This window comes from Physella acuta, unplaced genomic scaffold (genome assembly GCF_028476545.2).
Source record: "Physella acuta isolate Inbredline_101_S28 unplaced genomic scaffold, ASM2847654v3 ptg000166l, whole genome shotgun sequence".
Taxonomy (NCBI): domain Eukaryota; kingdom Metazoa; phylum Mollusca; class Gastropoda; family Physidae; genus Physella; species Physella acuta.
Window position 1 is genome coordinate 173,962 of NW_026731685.1, and position 20,180 is coordinate 194,141.

A 20,180-nucleotide genomic window follows, 5' to 3' on the forward strand; every position below is an offset into this window, starting at 1 on the left:
ACGTAATTTAAAAGGGCCAGGTTTAACAAAAATACAGAATAGAGTTAAGACTGGTCGAGATAACGGAACAAAGATTTGTTGCCATGTGACAAGGGAGATAACAACAGCTATGGTTTTAATAGCTGTGTCATTTAGGGGCAGACAACTGTAAATTATTTTTTTGTCTACACTTAAGTCAACATAAGAGTTGTAAAGACAGTTATAGATTTCTGGTTTGATAGAAGTTTACCTGTCCGCTCAGTTCTCGGCATCAGGTCAATAATTGTTTACCTGTCACAGGTGTATATAACAAGTCAACAATTGTTTACCTGTCACAGGTGTAGATGACAAGTCAACAATTGTTTACCAGTGACAATTTTACACCCACAAACGGGATTACAGTGTAACAACAAGTTTTTTTAATGCCAAGTTTACAAATGACGTAACAACTGTGTTTTTAATACCAAGTTTACAATGGGCTGCAATATTAACAGCCACTTTGAGATTTGTAGGGCTAGTTCTGTGTGCATGTCCGTCTGTTTGCAAGTCTGAAGCGCTTTATATTTACATTCGTATTTTTTTCTTGGAATTCCGTATGGTAATTTTAAACCTGACGTTCTATACTTGCCGATCGACCTTGGTAAACACTGCTTCACCTACCAGACCGTGACAGGATGGGAGGACTTCTGGGCAAATATTTTGTTCACTTTCTGCAAGTTTCGTTTGCATAAGTCTCGTTTGGTTACTGTATCTAGATACCACTGAGACCAGCAAAAATGGGATCTTATATCGACAGAGATGGAGTTGTTTAAATATGCTGTGATATGTGGAGTGTTTGCCCAGACTCAATTTATATCAAATTTTGTTTACTTTATTCGATGTTTTAAAATCTGCCGCTACTGGTTTCTTGCTTAAGACACGTGTCTTGTATATATATATATATATATATATATATATATATATATATATATATATATATATATATATATATATATATATATATATATGCGACATTCTTATCTAACTCTCTGTGTAACATGACAATGTTACTCGCCTTTGTTTTGTTACATTATTCGAGACATCTGCTTTTGTCCTCTAAATGTTCATTCCTTCAGCTAAAAAATTATAGGTCGTAATGTAAATTTATAAATGTTTAAACTAGCTGACATTTCTAATGACTGCAGTCTAATCTCCATACTACATAACCCCCCCCCCCCCACACACACACACAAATGTCTTTCTAAAGGATCGATACTAACTTCCCCTTTAATCACTGACATAGCCGTAGTTTGGTATTGGGGCAATCTTCGCTACAGGCCATAGCATGACACCCAAAGAGATAACGGCTGAGGTAGGTTCAGTACTGGACAGTAACGGCTGAGGTAGGTTCAGTACTGGACAGTAACGGCTGAGGTAGGTTCAGTACTGGACAGTAACGGCTGGGGTAGGTTTAGTACTGGACAGTAAAGGCTGAGGTAGGTTCAGTACTGGACAGTAAGAGATAACGGCTGAGGTAGGTTTAGTACTGGACAGTAAAGGCTGAGGTAGGTTCAGTACTGGACAGTAAGAGATAACGGCTGAGGTAGGTTGAGTACTGGACAGTAAGAGATAACGGCTGAGGTAGGTTCAGTACTGGACAGTAAGAGATAACGGCTGAGGTAGGTTCAGTACTGGACAGTAAGAGATAACAGATGAGGTAGGTTCAGTACTGGATCACAGGTGAACAGCAAGAAAAATTTGGTCGTGCAAACGGGGGAATGAGCCGGACCTTCTCGGAGTTAACCGGACCTTACCGAGGATAAACGATCGTTCCCGGAGTTAACCGAATCCTTTCGGAGATAACCGGACCCCCCCCCCCCCCCCCCCCCCCCCAGATAACTGAACCTTCACCGAGAAGTTCTGAGCTAGGTGAAGGCCATATCGGTGACTGTCTGTACTTGAATGTTATCTTTTTAATGCGTCGGTCTCAGCTAGCTATGTTTGCGTCAGGACATCTATTCTACAGACTCGCATTAGTTGTCTGTTTGCGTCAGGACAGCTATTCTACAGACTCGCGTTAGTTGTCTGTTTGCGTCAGGACAGCTATTCTACAGACTCGCGTTAGTTGTCTGTTTGCGTCAGGACAGCTATTCTACAGACTCGCGTTAGTTGTCTGTTTGCGTCAGGACAGCTATTCTACAGACTCGCGTTAGTTGTCTGTTTGCGTCAGGACAGCTATTCTACAGACTCGCGTTAGTTGTCTGTTTGCGTCAGGACAGCTATTCTACAAGGCAGGTGAAGTAGAGTTCAGGTACCAAAAACAGCTTGGTTGGACTCAATGATGTTCTGAGGACTATTTCAATTGTACGTTTCGCTTTATTGTTATCGCGTCCGTCTAAGTATCGATAAATTAAATATCTTCCATTAACCACCAGTTGCCATGTTTTTGTGCTGGCAAGATGTGGTTTTCACTGTATCTCCACTACACTATAAATGACGCTAGTCTGTGTTGTAAAACATTCACAGCAGAAAATAAACCGTGAATAATCTACACTAAACTTTCTCGAATATTTTTATATAACATTACGGGGGATGGCAACTCGGGATATAGACATGATTTTTAATCCATTTTTGATAAAACTTTAAAAAATAGAATAGAATCTCGCAGAAAAAAGAATTGGACACCAAGTGAATGCCAAACAATATATGTATAATAGTGCGGAATATTATTTGTATTTTATAAAATCACATGCGTTTTTTTGAGAAATCGAAAATAGCGTAAATTACTACTTCCTGTCAATTGAAATTACTCAAAATTTAACAGAAGGCAGAGAATTAGATCTTTTAATTACATGTGAAATTGAATTTCTCTATCTGAAATAGTACTCAAGTTATAGTAGAATAAGTTCCACTTCCGGTTACCGGAAATGGCTGAAAAGTTGATACAGAACTACAAATTTGATATTATACTCATATATGAAATTTCATCAACCTAGCTGTAACGGTACTCAAGGTTAAGAGAGACTTCTAGACGATATTTACCTCTCCTTAGTGGTCCGAAGGTTAATGAATATAGTAATCTTTTAATCAATTTTAATTAAGTTTGAAAATGAGATATTCTTGCACAGCCATCGGATAAGAATTAGTCTGAAGACAATATTTCTGTATGAAAGAAGTCATAGGTGGGTTACTAGATTTGTAACAGGCAGAAATGGTAGACATATTGACATACATGACCGACGAGACAGACCGACAGACAGGCCGACCGACCGATCGACAGGTCGACCAACCGACTTACCGACAGAGAGACGGATAGATAGATAGACAGATAGACAGACAGATAAACAGAGAGACGGATAGACAGAGAGATAGACTGATAGACAGACAGACAGATAGGCAGATAGACAGATAGATAGACTTGTTTTTCTACTAAAAGCAGGAGCAGATGTAGATCTTAAGTTGAAACTTAATTTACTTAAGGGAGTGCTGGCAGAATGACATAATAAAGTATAAAGCAATTGAAATGCGAATAGCAGGATAAAGTTTGTACAAACTTGCTGCGACACGATGAACCGGAACTAGATTCAAAGGTAAACAAAAGTCACGAGGCCACAGTAACTATGTTCCTGGATGTTTCAATTATTGATATAGCGCTCATTTTGAAAACTAAGTTTTTACTCAAAAGTAATAAACTTTCATAAAAAAAAGTGTTTGAATCCACTCGAAAAAATCTAATCTTTTAAAATAATTACAGGTCACTGGAGTACAAACAGATCTCCCGTTTTTTGGCCCAATAAAATAAATAATAAAATATTTTCATCCTTGTACGTCCGGGTAGTCTACCTGTGCGATCTAAAGCGTCTTTCTGTGGCCAGGGTAAATATAGCATGTCAGCTCCATGTCAACTAAACAAGGTCACGTGTCAACTCACCAAGGTCACATCTCAACTCACCAAGGTCACATGTCAACTCACCAAGGTCACATGTCAACTCACCAAGGTCACTTATATAAAAACTGTTGACACAGCTTTACATGAGTTCTAAATCAGTATCGGGCTAGTCCCTGTATGCGTATGTCAGTATATATCAGTAGGCCCTGTAAGATGTAAGCACTGACATCAGTGCCTGTCAGTAGCCCCTGTAAGATGTAAGACTGGGCTAACTACAATATCAACAGATTAAAAGAAAGATATGAGGTATGTCTCATACAGTGATGTCACCTATGTCTCACCTGTATTTCGTAACATACAAGGATCTACATTCAAGAGGTAGCCCCCCCCCCCCCACCCACCCTCAAGAGGTAGCCCGCCCCCCCCCCCCCCCCCCCCCCCACCCTCTCACTCAAAAAATCAACATTGCCGTCCGTAGAGGCAAAGTGATTTAAATACGCCGTGCCATCTTAGATAGTTAAACGCCTTGTGAACAACAGATGTAGGTTTGGGATACATAGATATTATCTAGCATTAGCTTCTGGTAGAAATTTGATCCGGTGTAGGCCTATTTCCTAGGTTTAGGGAGGGTGGGGGTTCGGTCTCTGTTAGAATGTTGATTTAGTGTATTTCCTGGGTTTAGGCTGGGGGTGGGGGTTAGGGCTCTGGTATAATTTTGATTTGGTGTATTTCCTGTTTTTAGGGGTGGGTTGGGGTCAGTGTTACTGAGTATAATATATGTTTCGTGGGCAGAGTAGTGGAAACAATGTAGCATCGTGGTTAAGGAATTGTGCACATATTTTAGAACACGGAGTGGGAAGGAGGTGGTGTATTCGTTTGTTATGTTGGACAGGTTGTACAGAGATCTTCATATTACACTACACTGTCGCTGATTTTAGTTTTGCAAAGTTTCACTGGAGTTGCAGCCCTTTGCTCTACAAATAAACAAATGTCTATTGAAATTCTGTTTGTGGGTATTTGTAGGTGAGAGGGGGGGGGGGTTACTTCTTGCGTTGACCTTTCGATACTTTAAGCAAAATGGTCAAAGGGAGGTAATAGGGTTGAACAAACCATTTTGGTTCGTCTCAATTACTTTTTCCTTAGTTAAACTTAAGTGTCAACTGTCAAGTTTTTTAGCGCAATTTCCATCCTGTAGAATTGCGTTTATTAACCCGTCATTTCTGGATGTATGAATGGATGTGTGTCCGCAGCTTTAAGTCGTATCTCCTCCTCAACGAAGCAATATCGAGGACTAGTTCCAAAGCAATTATGTTAAGCAAGTTACGAGGATGAACATAGGCCAAAAAAAATCCGGGTTTCTTTCATGGATTTCCCGGAAAAGCCAAAAAACCTCGAAAAAATGCAGTTTTTTGCCCATATCTCGGCAACCAGACCACTTAGCGACTTGAAACATGTACCAATCGATTCCTGCCATAATTTAGAACAATATTGCCGAAGAAAGTTTTCAAAAATATCCTTTCGTTCGGTCACAAAAAAATTTTTTGAATTAATTAAAATTTGGACAGAATTAGTAGGCATTTTTATCCAACCACACCACACGCGTCATAACGTTCAATAGCTGCGCCATCACGTTCAATGGCTGCTTCATCACGTTCAGTAGCTAGGCGCGCAATGGTTTTTAGTCATGTAACTCTATTGTAAATAAAACATGTAAAATACTGAAAAAAAATTAATAAAAAACGTTTTAATAACTAACCAATTGTTTTACTAACCCTGCTCTTGATTTACGCTACGACAGAGCTATTTTTAGATAACATAAGGAAATTGCGCTAAAATTGTCACTAGACTTTTTAATTACCTTGTTTTGGAATGTTTTTGTTAGCCACAAAATAATCAGGGTGGTGCATTCAGGTCAAACTGGCCACATCATTATCACATCGGTCCACAGGTCAAACTGACCACATCATTATTACATCGGTCAGACTATAAAGGACAGTTCTACAGTTAGCAGTCTAGCTCTCTACCGCTAGGCCACTATGATTCATCAGGTCAAACTGACCACATCATTATCACATCGGTCTACGGTTCAAACTGACCACATAATTATCACATCGGTCCATGATAAATGGAAACGATTTTCTGTGTTGTTGAGTTGAAAATTAAATGCGAAATCCATTCGTTGACATACAATTTATACTCATTTTAATCTAATTAGACATTAGAATAGACATTACAATTTTATAAAAAGATTACTAATTTCAAAAAGGGGGTGGAAGGGTTGGGGGTAATACAAGACTAAATATTAGCGATTCCTCTATCAGCTAGCCGACGACAGTGAACTGGTTTTTCATGATGATTGATGTTTTGCATGAGTGTCGATGTTCATGAAATCTTGACATTTTTGCGACCAATGCTTTTATTAATAAAGAAAGCAAATTAGTTTATTTTTTTATTTTTTTTTTATCATCTTTTCCCGTTGGAGCCCATGACACATGGGGCAGATAAAGTAGAGTTCATCTGTTTCAATACCTCGGCATTAAACACAAGAAGTGAATATCGGTCAAAGTTGAAGTTATTTATTCCAAAGTAGAAACTTATGCTTGGATAAAAATTGGGTTTAAGGCTAGGTTGGATTATTTTCGGATTAGAACAGGGTTAAATATAACAGCAGTATTTAGGTTTGGTCGCGGCTTCTACATCTTTATCCAAACCTCAATCCAGACGGTCGCATATTTTTATTTAACTTTATAAAAAGCCTAAAATGTCAGCAGCATTACGAAAAAGACTATAAATAGATGTATGACTTCCTGTCACCATAAAAACTATAAATAGATGTATGAATTCCTGGCGACACATTTGTATCGGGGGTCACAGAATCTCATAAATAACGCTGTCGTGAGTACTTGGCTGCACGTGGTGCACTCCCGCACACCTGCTGGCCATAAATAACCTCTACACGATCAGCTGACCTTTGACACCACGTGTACCGAATAATTGGCTTCCGGTCACCTATTTTTATTGAGTGAATTGTTGGGGATCACCAATTACGGCACGCTGCGACATTTTATGAATGGAAGCAAGTGGTGAGTGGTTAGATACACGGCGGTGGTGATCTGTCTCCGGTCACCGACGTAAGCACCGACTGACTGGGTCCGGTCACCGACGCAGTGTTTCTTCCAGACTTTTTTCTCCGGGGGGGGGGGGGCACTTGATATTTTCGGGGGGGGGGGGCGGACACTAGTAAAAGTGTATGTTTACTATATAATTTCCATCTCGTTCGGGGGCGGGGGGGGGGGGGGGCGTTAGTCTTTCTTCGGGGGGGGGGGGGGCAGAGCACCCGCGAAGAGATGCCTGGAAGAAACTCTGCACTGACGTGCTGGTGCAAGAACCGACCGACTGGGGTACAGCGAAATAAAACATCGAAAAATCTTGGTTGGCAACTACAGATGTGTAACCATCGCTTCACATTTTTAAATACAAAATTGCAACTTGAGCAGATTTAAACTAGAAACTGAAAAAGCGGTTTCAAAGCTTGTTGACTTTAAGCCTATGTTTGCCTTAATCATTTGGCGCTTCCCCGTCAAATCTTATTTTAATGTCTGTCTTAAAACACAACTAAATCTTGTCCTTTCCCCCAACAAATCTTGGCGCTTCCCAAAAAGACATTTCCCCTACCCCAACAAATCCTCTCCCTTCCCCAACAAATCCTATCCCTTCCCCAAACCCGTAATTTAAATAAGAGTCATACCATAACAAGGGACGTAATTAGCACACACAGCATAGTCTACTAAAACAAGGGAGATCACACCCACCAGCTCAACTTGAGTTTGATAGAGTTACAGCCAAGACATGAGCCATGTTTTGTCGTCTGGCGGTAATTTAAAACGACAAGTACATCAGTGTTTTGGAAAGATCAAATCTAATTGAACGAACCAAGATTATGTTTACTCTGACTTGTATTTTTTGTATGCTTCGTGAGCAATAACCGATGTATGTCCTACATACATCGGTTGTCCTGTGTAAAGTCGGTCTGTGTAAAAGATTTGGAAAAGTCGGTCTGTGTAAAAGATTTGGAAAAGTCGGTCTGTAAAAAAGATACAAAATTTGAATTCGCGTGTCATCATCCATGCCACCCACGTGACCATCTGTCGTCTGCTGCGGCCTCTGTGTCAAGCTGAGTGGACCGCTGGGTGTGTGACGTCAGAGGTCACGAGTCACCTAAACCAGAACTAAACTGGGTGTGTGACGTCAGAGGTCACGAGTCACCTAAACCAGAACTAAACTGGGTGTGTGGCGTCAGAGGTCACGAGTCACCTAAACCAGAACTAAATGACTGCAGTGACTCCAATAGCCGGCATCTTGTGTTTTATTTCAAGCAGACGTCGCTGACCTTTTGACCACTAAGTGGCGTCATTAAACGCGATGGGGCGGCCAAGTGGACGGCCCGCTGACCACCACGACACGTCCGGTTAGAGGGCTGTAAAACTGCGGGAGCCTGGCTTTCTAAATGATGCTCGCTTTGAAATGTCACCTACTCATGACATTTGAGAGATTTGAGGCGGGTAGGTCGACCAATGGATGGTAACATCTTTCTGGCCTATATATGGAGAGGGCGGGCAGGACCAATAACATTTTCTGTTGTTTTTAGGGTTCGTCTAATTAACTCGGGGAAGTAGCTGGTGCTCTAATGTTGTGATTGTAAGCCAAGCTGGTCAGAATCTCTACATCTAGCTGTTGGACGAGTCAAAGTTTAAAAAGGTTAGTATGAAAGTATTTACGTTTATACTACTCGCAGAGCTAAGATGTCAGTTGATGTCACAAAGCTATGATGTCAGTTGATGTTACAAAGCTAAGATGTCAGTTGATGTTATAAAACTAAGATGTCAGTTGATGTTATAAAACTAATATGGCAGTTGATGTTACAAAGCTAAGATGTCAGTTGATGTCAAAAAGCTAAGATGTCAGTTGATGTCACAAAGCTAAGATGTCAGTTAATGTCACAAAACTAAGATGTCAGTTGATGTTACAAAGCTAAGATGTCAGTTGATGTCAAAAAGCTAAGATGTCAGTTGATATAACAAAGCTAAGATGTCAAATGATGTCACAAAGCTAAGATGTCAAATGATGTCACAAAGCTAAGATGTCAGTTGATATAAAAAAGGTAAGATGTCAGTTGATATAACAAAGGTAAGATGTCAGTTGATGTCACAAAGCTAAGATGGCAGTTGATATAACAAAGGTAAGATGTCAGTTGATATAACAAAGGTAAGATGTCAGTTGATGTCACAAAGCTAAGATGTCAGTTGATGTCACAAAGCTAAGATGTCAGTTGATGTCACAAAGCTAAGAAGATGCGTCCAATCAAACTTGGTCAATATTTGCTGCCAGATAGAGCTCGACACAAAGACGTCACTGACATGGTGTAGACCCTTTCATCTGCCGCCCTGAGTAATGGCATATTTGGGGGGGGAGGGGGGGCAGTGAGCGACTGCCCTGAGTCTAACGACGTATGTTGGGGGGGGGGGGCAGTGAGCGGCCGCCCTGAGTCTAACGACGTATGTTGGGGGGGGGGGCAGTGAGCGGCCGCCCTGAGTCTAACGACGTATGTTTGTAGCACGACGCCAGCCATGTTGTTAGGGTTTTGTTAACGTTCCAAATAGCGCCGGTTTCTTCCAGACATTTAGCTACTGTTGATGGGAGTTCAAATTTGCGGGTGGGGGGGGGGGGGAATTATTGTTAGTATTCTTTTTTATTTGAATTAAATATTGTTTTTTTAATTTCTTTGTGGGTTGGGGTGGGGCGGGGGTGGGGGGTGGTAGGAATGTCAGTGCAAATGCTGCGTGTAGATCCTTGACGAATGAGATTGTCAAATGATGCGACTCAAACAGGGTACACGTCTAGCTGACCAGTTCATTCATTACAAACCTACACATGCGAGATACGAATACAAACTGATTCATTACAAACCTACACATGCGAGATACGAATACAAACTGATAATCTTTCACTTATTTGACCCCAACAGCACGATGCAGGCGCTCGAGAAACTTCTGGTTGTCATGGTGACACTACTTGTATCCGTATCATCCACCCACGTCAGAACCTCACCCGTTACCATGGCCACGACAAACGGTGACGTCATTGGCATCAGAAAAGTTATCTGCGAGCAGACCGTGGACGTGTTCTACGGGATTCCCTTTGCCAAACCGCCGCTAGGGGAGCTGCGGTTCAAGGCGCCTGTAGCGTCGGACCAGTGGGAATGTCCTAGAAACTGCTCGGTCAAGCCCAACTCCTGCTGGCAGATGGTGGACGAGGTGTTCGGCAACTTCTCCGGGGCGGACATGTGGAACCCCAACACCCCCATGAGCGAGGACTGCCTGTACCTGAACGTCTGGAGACCGGCGTGTACGGCCAACTGCGACAGCTCCAAGAAGAAGCCCATCATGGTGTGGATCTTCGGCGGCTCCTTCACGACCGGCACCACGACTCTAGACGTGTATGATGGCACGGAGCTGGCGATAAAAAATGACGTGGTCGTTGTGTCGATCGCGTACAGGCTGGGACCCCTGGGGTTTATCTACCTGGGCACGGAGGACGCCCCTGGGAACGTGGGACTGCTGGATCAGGTCATGGCCTTGAACTGGGTCAAGGACAATGCTGAGAATCTGGGCGGCAGTGCCGACGCCATTACGATCTTCGGAGAAAGTGCCGGCGCCGTTAGTGTCGGCTTTCACTTGTTGTCTCCCCTCTCACGTGACCTCTTCAAGTACGCCATCATGGAGAGTGCCTCGCCCCTGGCCGACTGGGGCACGATAGACACCAGCCGGGCTGTCGACAGGGCCAACCAGCTGGCCGACATCGTCAACTGCCCGAACAACACCCCAGAGGCCAGGATCACGTGTCTTAGACAAGCCAATCCCGCAGACTTAACCAACAACCAGTACCTTAACAACAGCATCGTCGATTTCTTCGATTTACCTTTCCCGCCAGTTGTCGATAAACACTTTTTACCCGACACGCCGGAAAACCTGATCAGTCGGGGCGAGATAAAAAATACCAGCGTCCTGGTGGGCGTCAACAAAAATGAAGGACTTTATTTCGTCGTGTATGCTTTCCTCAGTTACTTCCCTCTCAACGGCACTGGCAGCCTGAGCGAGAGTCAGTACGATGAGGTCATCAGCTACATCTTCACCCCAAACGTCAGCTCGTCAGCCGCGTTCAGCCAGCTGTATCCGGTCAGCTCAGCCGAGGACCGCATCAAGGTCATTGACAGCGCCACTGGGGACAAGTTATTCAAGTGTCCCGTCGTGGATTTCGCCGAGGCCTACGCCGGATTGGGCGGCCGTGTCTACATGTACAGCTTCGAGCACCGGATCAGCACCAACGCCTGGCCGGAGTGGCTCGGGGTGGCCCACGGCTACGAGATCGAGGTCGTGTTCGGGCTGCCCCTGGCCCTCAACTCGAGCTACACCAACGACGAGAAGAACCTCAGCCTCAACGTCATGGGACTCCTGACCAACTTTGCCAGAACGGGGTAGGTGGCGTCACTGTCGTTTTTACCTTCTGACTCGCAGGGTAGGTAGCGTCACTGTCGTTTTTACCTTCTGACTCGCGGGGTAGGTGGCGTCACTGTCGTTTTTACCTTCTGACTCGCGGGGTAGGTGGCGTCACTGTCGTTTTTACCTTCTGATGCCGATACATAGAGAGAACAAAGCCAACCCCCCCCCCCTCTCCATACACACAATTGCGTGGGAATTATAAAGCTCATAGCCACATTATTGGCCTGGGAACTGGGGTGATGAAAGAAAAGTTGGGAACTGCTGGCCATAGATACCATTAGGGGATGCCGTTAGACATGAAGGCCAATAGCCTTGAAGTCAATTTGTCCTGAAGCTCATAGCCAACAGGGAATAAACTGATTTCGAGCCCATAGATTCCCCCTATATAACAGTATAACTACAATATTTAAATAACTACAACAGTTAAATAACTACAACAGTTAAATATCTACAACAGTTAAATATCTACAACAGTTAAATATCTACAACACTTGAATATCTACAACAGTTAAATATCTACAACAGTTAAATAACTACACAGTTAAATAACTACACAGTTAAATAACTACAACACCGACAATGTCAGGTACCATTGCCGTTAATTTCATGACCAACTGTTCACTTCCTCTCTCTCTGTTTTCTTCTCAGAAATCCAAATAAAGCCGAAGAGACAATCTGGCCAGAGTACAACACAGAGACAGAATCTTACGTCATCATTAACAAAGATGGCGTCAATGTGGACTACAAACTTCGACGTCAACAATGCGATTTTCTGAAAACTCTTGGCTAGTTGCTTCCCTTGGGTAACTAGTGTCTCAGTGTTTCTTCCAGACTTTTTTCTAAGGCGGCGGCGGGGAACTTGAAATTTGAAATTTTAGGGGGGGGGGGGGGGGGACACTTGTAATAATATTTATTTTTTATATTTAAATTCAATTTCGTTGGGGGGGGGGGGGGTGTACACAGCGTAGGGGATGTACACAGTGTAGGGGATGTACACAGTGTAGGGGATGTACACAGTGTAGAGGATGTAAGTGTAGGGGATGTACACAGTGTAGGGGATGTACACAGTGTGATGTACACAGTGTGATGTACACAGTGTAGGGGATGTACACAGTGTAGGGGATGTACACAGTGTAGGGGATGTACACAGTGTAGGGGATGTATACAGTGTGGTGTACAGTGTAGGGATGTACACAGTGTAGGGGATGTACACAGTGAAGGGGATGTACACAGTGTAGAGGATGTACACAGTGTAGGGGATGTACACAGTGTGATGTACACAGTGTAGGGGATGTACACAGTGTGATGTACACAGTGTAGGGGATGTACACAGTGTGGGGGGTGTACACAGTGTAGGGGATGTACACAGTGTGATGTACACAATGTGATGTACAGTGTAGGGGATGTACACAGTGTAGGGGATGTACACAGTGTGGGGGGTGTACACAGTGTGGGGGGTGTACACAGTGTGATGTACACAGTGTAGAGGATGTACACAGTGTAGGGGATGTACACAGTGTGATGTACACAGTGTAGGGGATGTACACAGTGTAGGGGATGTACACAGTGTGATGTACACAGTGTAGGGGATGTACACAGTGTAGGGGATGTACACAGTGTAGGGGATGTACACAGTGTAGGGGATGTACACAGTGTAGGGGATGTACACAGTGTAGGGGATGTACACAGTGTAGGGGATGTACACAGTGTAGGGGATGTACACAGTGTAGGGGATGTACACAGTGTAGGGGGTGTACACAGTGTATGGGATGTACACAGTGTAGGGGATGTACACAGTGTAGGGAATGTACACAGTGTAGAGGATGTACACAGTGTAGGGGATATACACAGTGTAGGGGGTGTACATAGTGTGATGTACACAGTGTAGAGGATGTACACAGTGTAGGGGATGTACACGGTGTGATGTACACAGTGTAGGGGATGTACACAGTGTAGGGGATGTATACAGTGTGATGTACACAGTGTAGGGGATGTACACAGTGTAATGTACACAGTGTGATGTACACAGTGTAGGGGATGTACACAGTGTGATGTACACAGTGTAGGGGATGTACACAGTGTGATGTACACAGTGTAGGGGATGTACACAGTGTGATGTACACAGTGTAGGGGATGTACACAGTGTAGGGGACGTACAGTGTAGGGGACGTACACAGTGTAGGGGATGTACACAGTGTGATGTACACAGTGTAGGGGATGTACACAGTGTAGGGGATGTACACAGTGTGATGTACACAGTGTAGGGGATGTACACAGTGTGGTGTACAGTGTAGGGATGTACATAGTGCGATGTACACAGTGTAGGGGATGTACACAGTGTGATGTACACAGTGTACGGGATGTACACAGTGTTGGGGATGTACACAGTGTGATGTACACAGTGTAGGGGATTTACACAGTGTGATGTACACAGTGTAGGGGATGTACACAGTGTAGGGGATGTACACAGTGTGATGTACACAGTGTAGGGGATGTACACAGTGTGATGTACACAGTGTAGGGGATGTACACAGTGTGATGTACACAGTGTAGGGGATGTACACAGTGTGATGTACAAGTTGTTCAAACTTTCTCTCCACAGAGATATGCGGCTGGGAGTTATTCAACAAAAACTTTTTGATGTGCCTTCAGCGAATGTACAGAATTACAGAAAGCCATTTCAAACTGACATACCAGAACTACAGAAAGCCTTTACAAACTGACATACCAGAACTACAGAAAGCCTTCACAAACTGACATACCAGAACTACAGAGAACCAAACTTAAAAATGACCATATAGGAGATGTAGAAATAAATAAACAGATTTTGGAAAAGGTTTGCGTTGGTCACTTTGTTCAATGAGTTGTGGTCAGAGAGTAATTCAGACCTCGATCAGTAAATTGATCTACAATTTATATACTCCCCCCCCCCCCCAATTAAACACAACCATAAGAAAAATAATTTTTTGAAGTTTAGCAATGTCGTGTAGAGAAAAACTTGGAATAACTTGCCGGCACGTATAATTAATTAACATCTGTTACCTCGCCCCTTGGCCAAGCTCCGGTCGACCGATAAACTCGGCATTTGTCAGCGGAATGGCGTTTGACGGCAGCGTTGCATCTGGCAGTAGCTAAGTGTTAAGCCAGGACATTGTTCAATATTCTGTCTCCTGTCAGTGTGACTCGAGCAGGTTAGCGGGGTCGAGCTGGTTTGTTGAGCTCTATGATAAGATCACTTCTAACAATGCTAGAGATCTCCCCGTGGTCTCAGGCGCTGTCAGTCGACTTATGGTCTGGTAATATTTCATGTTGGGTAGGGGGTGGGTTGAAATATTAGGATAGTTGTAGTAATGCCTGAAATTATAATTCTTAATTATTATTTTTTAGTATTTTAAAAGTGAAATACGTTTTCAGGGGAAATAATTCAACACTTAAAGGGAAATGATTGTAGAGAAATAATTGGATTGTTTACCTGAAAAAATTCTGTTACCGGAAAATAAACATGGTGAACGTTTCGTTTTTTTTTTTTTTAGATAGCTAATTTATAACAAATATATTACAAATTAGAATCTACCTAAGTTTTATTTAGGAAAATGAAATTATTAAAAAAAAATGCAAGTGAACACACAAAAAAGCAATTTTTAATGATACTATTGTACATCAAAGTCTTGACCAAACATTACATATACAGTCAAAAAATGTGTGATAACAAGTTAACTCAATAGGTTTATTCACCAGGTCTGGTTGGAATAGTATAGGTGGTAAGAATATGATGTGGCATGTTTGTGTAGTGTTTATTAAATAGTATGGGTGGTAAGAATATGATGTGGCATGTTTGTGTAGTGTTTATTAAATAGTATAGGTGGTAAGAATATGATGGGGCATGTTTGTGTAGTGTTTAAATAGTATGGGTGGTAAGAATATGATGTGGCATGTTTGTGTAGTGTTTATTAAATAGTATAGGTGGTAAGAATATGATGTGGCGTGTTTGTGTAGTGTTTAAATAGTATGGGTGGTAAGAATATGATGTGGCATGATTGTGTAGTGTTTAAATAGTATGGGTGGTAAGAATATGATGTGGCGTGTTTGTGTAGTGTTTAAATAGTATGGGTGGTAAGAATATGATGTGGCATGTTTGTGTAGTGTTTAAATAGTATGTGTGGTAAGAATATGATGTGGCGTGTTTGTGTAGTGTTTAAATAGTATGGGTGGTAAGAATATGATGTGGCGTGTTTGTGTAGTGTTTAAATAGTATAGGTGGTAAGAATATGATGTGGCATGATTGTGTAGTGTTTAAATAGTATGGGTGGTAAGAATATGATGGGGCATGTTTGTGTAGTGTTTATTAAATAGTATGGGTGGTAAGAATATGATGGGGCATGTTTGTGTAGTGTTTATTAAATAGTATAGGTGGTAAGAATATGATGTGGCATGATTGTGTAGTGTTTAAATAGTATGGGTGGTAAGAATATGATGTGGCATGATTGTGTAGTGTTTAAATAGTATGGGTGGTAAGAATATGATGTGGCATGTTTGTGTAGTGTTTATTAAATAGTATAGGTGGTAAGAATATGATGGGGCATGTTTGTGTAGTGTTTAAATAGTATGGGTGGTAAGAATATGATGGGGCATGTTTGTGTAGTGTTTATTAAATAGTATAGGTGGTAAGAATATGATGGGGCATGTTTGTGTAGTGTTTAAATAGTATGGGTGGTAAGAATATGATGTGGCATGATTGTGTAGTGTTTATTAAATAGTATGGGTGGTAAGAATATGATGTGGCATGATTGTGTAGTGTTTAAATAGTATGGGTGGTAAGAATATGATGGGGCATGTTTGTGTAGTGTTTAAATAGTATGGGTGGTAAGAATATGATGTGGCATGTTTGTGTAGTGTTTAAATAGTATAGGTGGTAAGAATATGATGGGGCATGTTTGTGTAGTGTTTAAATAGTATAGGTGGTAAGAATATGATGTGGCATGTTTGTGTAGTGTTTAAATAGTATGGGTGGTAAGAATATGATGTGGCATGTTTGTGTAGTGTTTATTAAATAGTATGGGTGGTAAGAATATAATGGGGCATGTTTGTGTAGTGTTTAAATAGTATGGGTGGTAAGAATATGATGGGGCATGTTTGTGTAGTGTTTAAATAGTATAGGTGGTAAGAATATGATGTGGCATGTTTGTGTAGTGTTTAAATAGTATGGGTGGTAAGAATATGATGTGGCATGTTTGTGTAGTGTTTATTAAATAGTATAGGTGGTAAGAATATGATGTGGCGTGTTTGTGTAGTGTTTAAATAGTATGGGTGGTAAGAATATGATGTGGCATGTTTGTGTAGTGTTTAAATAGTATGGGTGGTAAGAATATGATGTGGCGTGTTTGTGTAGTGTTTAAATAGTATGGGTGGTAAGAATATGATGTGGCATGTTTGTGTAGTGTTTAAATAGTATGTGTGGTAAGAATATGATGTGGCGTGTTTGTGTAGTGTTTAAATAGTATGGGTGGTAAGAATATGATGTGGCGTGTTTGTGTAGTGTTTAAATAGTATAGGTGGTAAGAATATGATGGGGCATGTTTGTGTAGTGTTTATTAAATAGTATGGGTGGTAAGAATATGATGTGGCATGTTTGTGTAGTGTTTAAATAGTATGTGTGGTAAGAATATGATGTGGCGTGTTTGTGTAGTGTTTAAATAGTATGGGTGGTAAGAATATGATGTGGCGTGTTTGTGTAGTGTTTAAATAGTATGGGTGGTAAGAATATGATGGGGCATGTTTGTGTAGTGTTTATTAAATAGTATGGGTGGTAAGAATATTATGTGGCATGATTGTGTAGTGTTTATTAAATAGTATGGGTGGTAAGAATATGATGTGGCATGATTGTGTAGTGTTTATTAAATAGTATGGGTGATAAGAATATGATGGGGCATGTTTGTGTAGTGTTTAAATAGTATGGGTGGTAAGAATATGATGTGGCATGTTTGTGTAGTGTTTATTAAATAGTATGGGTGGTAAGAATATAATGGGGCATGTTTGTGTAGTGTTTAAATAGTATGGGTGGTAAGAATATGATGTGGCATGATTGTGTAGTGTTTAAATAGTATAGGTGGTAAGAATATGATGGGGCATGTTTGTGTAGTGTTTAAATAGTATGGGTGGTAAGAATATGATGGGGCATGTTTGTGTAGTGTTTAAATAGTATGGGTGGTAAGAATATGATGTGGCATGATTGTGTAGTGTTTAAATAGTATAGGTGGTAAGAATATGATGGGGCATGTTTGTGTAGTGTTTATTAAATAGTATGGGTGGTAAGAATATGATGTGGCATGATTGTGTAGTGTTTATTAAATAGTATGGGTGATAAGAATATGATGGGGCATGTTTGTGTAGTGTTTAAATAGTATGGGTGGTAAGAATATGATGTGGCATGTTTGTGTAGTGTTTATTAAATAGTATGGGTGGTAAGAATATAATGGGGCATGTTTGTGTAGTGTTTAAATAGTATGGGTGGTAAGAATATGATGTGGCATGATTGTGTAGTGTTTAAATAGTATAGGTGGTAAGAATATGATGGGGCATGTTTGTGTAGTGTTTAAATAGTATGGGTGGTAAGAATATGATGGGGCATGTTTGTGTAGTGTTTAAATAGTATAGGTGGTAAGAATATGATGGGGCATGTTTGTGTAGTGTTTAAATAGTATAGGTGGTAAGAATATGATGTGGCATGATTGTGTAGTGTTTAAATAGTATAGGTGGTAAGAATATGATGGGGCATGTTTGTGTAGTGTTTATTAAATAGTATGGGTGGTAAGAATATGATGGGGCATGTTTGTGTAGTGTTTAAATAGTATGGGTGGTAAGAATATGATGTGGCGTGTTTGTGTAGTGTTTATTAAATAGTATGGGTGGTAAGAATATGATGGGGCATGATTGTGTAGTGTTTAAATAGTATGGGTGGTAAGAATATGATGGGGCATGATTGTGTAGTGTTTATTAAATAGTATGGGTGGTAAGAATATGATGGGGCATGTTTGTGTAGTGTTTATTAAATAGTATGGGTGGTAAGAATATGATGTGGCATGATTGTGTAGTGTTTAAATAGTATGGGTGGTAAGAATATGATGTGGCATGATTGTGTAGTGTTTATTAAATAGTATGGGTGGTAAGAATATGATGGGGCATGATTGTGTAGTGTTTAAATAGTATGGGTGATAAGAATATGATGGGGCATGATTGTGTAGTGTTTATTAAATAGTATGGGTGGTAAGAATATGATGGGGCATGTTTGTGTAGTGTTTAAATAGTATGGGTGGTAAGAATATGATGTGGCATGATTGTGTAGTGTTTATTAAATAGTATGGGTGGTAAGAATATGATGTGGCATGATTGTGTAGTGTTTAAATAGTATGGGTGGTAAGAATATGATGTGGCATGTTTGTGTAGTGTTTAAATAGTATGGATGGTAAGAATATGATGGGGCATGTTTGTGTAGTGTTTAAATAGTATGGGTGGTAAGAATATGATGTGGCATGATTGTGTAGTGTTTATTAAATAGTATGGGTGGTAAGAATATGATGTGGCATGATTGTGTAGTGTTTATTAAATAGTATGGGTGGTAAGAATATGATGGGGCATGATTGTGTAGTGTTTAAATAGTATGGGTGGTAAGAATATGATGTGGCATGATTGTGTAGTGTTTAAATAGTATGGGTGGTAAGAATATGATGTGGCATGATTGTGTAGTGTTTAAATAGTATGGGTGGTAAGAATATGATGTGGCATGATTGTGTAGTGTTTATTAAATAGTATGGGTGGTAAGAATATAATGGGGCATGTTTGTGTAGTGTTTAAATAGTATGGGTGGTAAGAATATGATGTGGCATGATTGTGTAGTGTTTATTAAATAGTATGGGTGGTAAGAATATGATGTGGCATGATTGTGTAGTGTTTATTAAATAGTATGGGTGGTAAGAATATGATGGGGCATGATTGTGTAGTGTTTAAATAGTATGGGTGGTAAGAATATGATGGGGCATGATTGTGTAGTGTTTATTAAATAGTATGGGTGGTAAGAATATGATGTGGCATGATTGTGTAGTGTTTATTAAATAGTATGGGTGGTAAGAATATGATGTGGCATGATTGTGTAGTGTTTAAATAGTATGGGTGGTAAGAATATGATGTGGCATGATTGTGTAGTGTTTAAATAGTATGGGTGATGTCACATTAGTGGTATCAGACTGATGTGAAGAGGGGTAAAACTGCTGGAATATAATGGATGATATAAAATGTGATGGCGGTATTTAACAGATTACAAAGGGAGTAGAAACAAGTCATTAAGATGACACAAAAAGGGTTTAATGTCAACTTCTCAGTGATGCCATCAATACAACACGGCTCCTTATCCCCATCACAACCCTTGGCTGACACCCACATCCACCATTACACACATCCATCACAACACACCCGCTGTCACTCGACCAGTTGCTTCCCTTGTTACCCTCATTCCCCCCATACAACAACACACATGTCAACAAACCAGGACTAGACAGTGTCTCACAACACAATACCGGGCAGGTAAAACCTTATAAACTAAGCTTTTAATTTACCCAATACTGTATTCAAGGTGTACAGACACACAGTTGACAGTACTTCATCCTCTACATCCACATCTTTCATACAGTTCCATCATAACAGTGGGGGAATTTTAATGTATAGCTCTGGAATATTATGATGGGTGATAACAATATGATGGGTGATAACAATATGATGGG

General features: G+C 40.9%; 1 protein-coding gene across 1 annotated transcript; it reads left to right on the top strand.

Moving 5' to 3' along the window:
* Nucleotides 1–8,285: 8,285 nt before the first annotated feature.
* LOC131936080 (acetylcholinesterase) lies at nucleotides 8,286–14,241 on the top strand. The gene is made up of 4 exons (XM_059292936.1): nucleotides 8,286–8,605; nucleotides 9,873–11,381; nucleotides 12,055–12,209; nucleotides 14,009–14,241. The coding sequence occupies exons 2-3, from the start codon at nucleotides 9,877–9,879 to the stop codon at nucleotides 12,194–12,196; spliced, it is 1,647 nt and encodes a 548-aa protein (XP_059148919.1). The 5' UTR covers nucleotides 8,286–8,605; nucleotides 9,873–9,876; the 3' UTR covers nucleotides 12,197–12,209; nucleotides 14,009–14,241.
* Nucleotides 14,242–20,180: the final 5,939 nt, after the last annotated feature.

Excerpts from the sequence above, each read along its gene's own strand:
- LOC131936080 (XM_059292936.1), top strand. The coding sequence starts at position 9,877 with ATGCAGGCGCTCGAGAAACTTCTGGTTGTCATGGTGACACTACTTGTA. Across the intron at positions 11,382-12,054 it reads ACCAACTTTGCCAGAACGGG|AAATCCAAATAAAGCCGAAG; the intron begins GTAGGTGGCGTC and ends TTTTCTTCTCAG.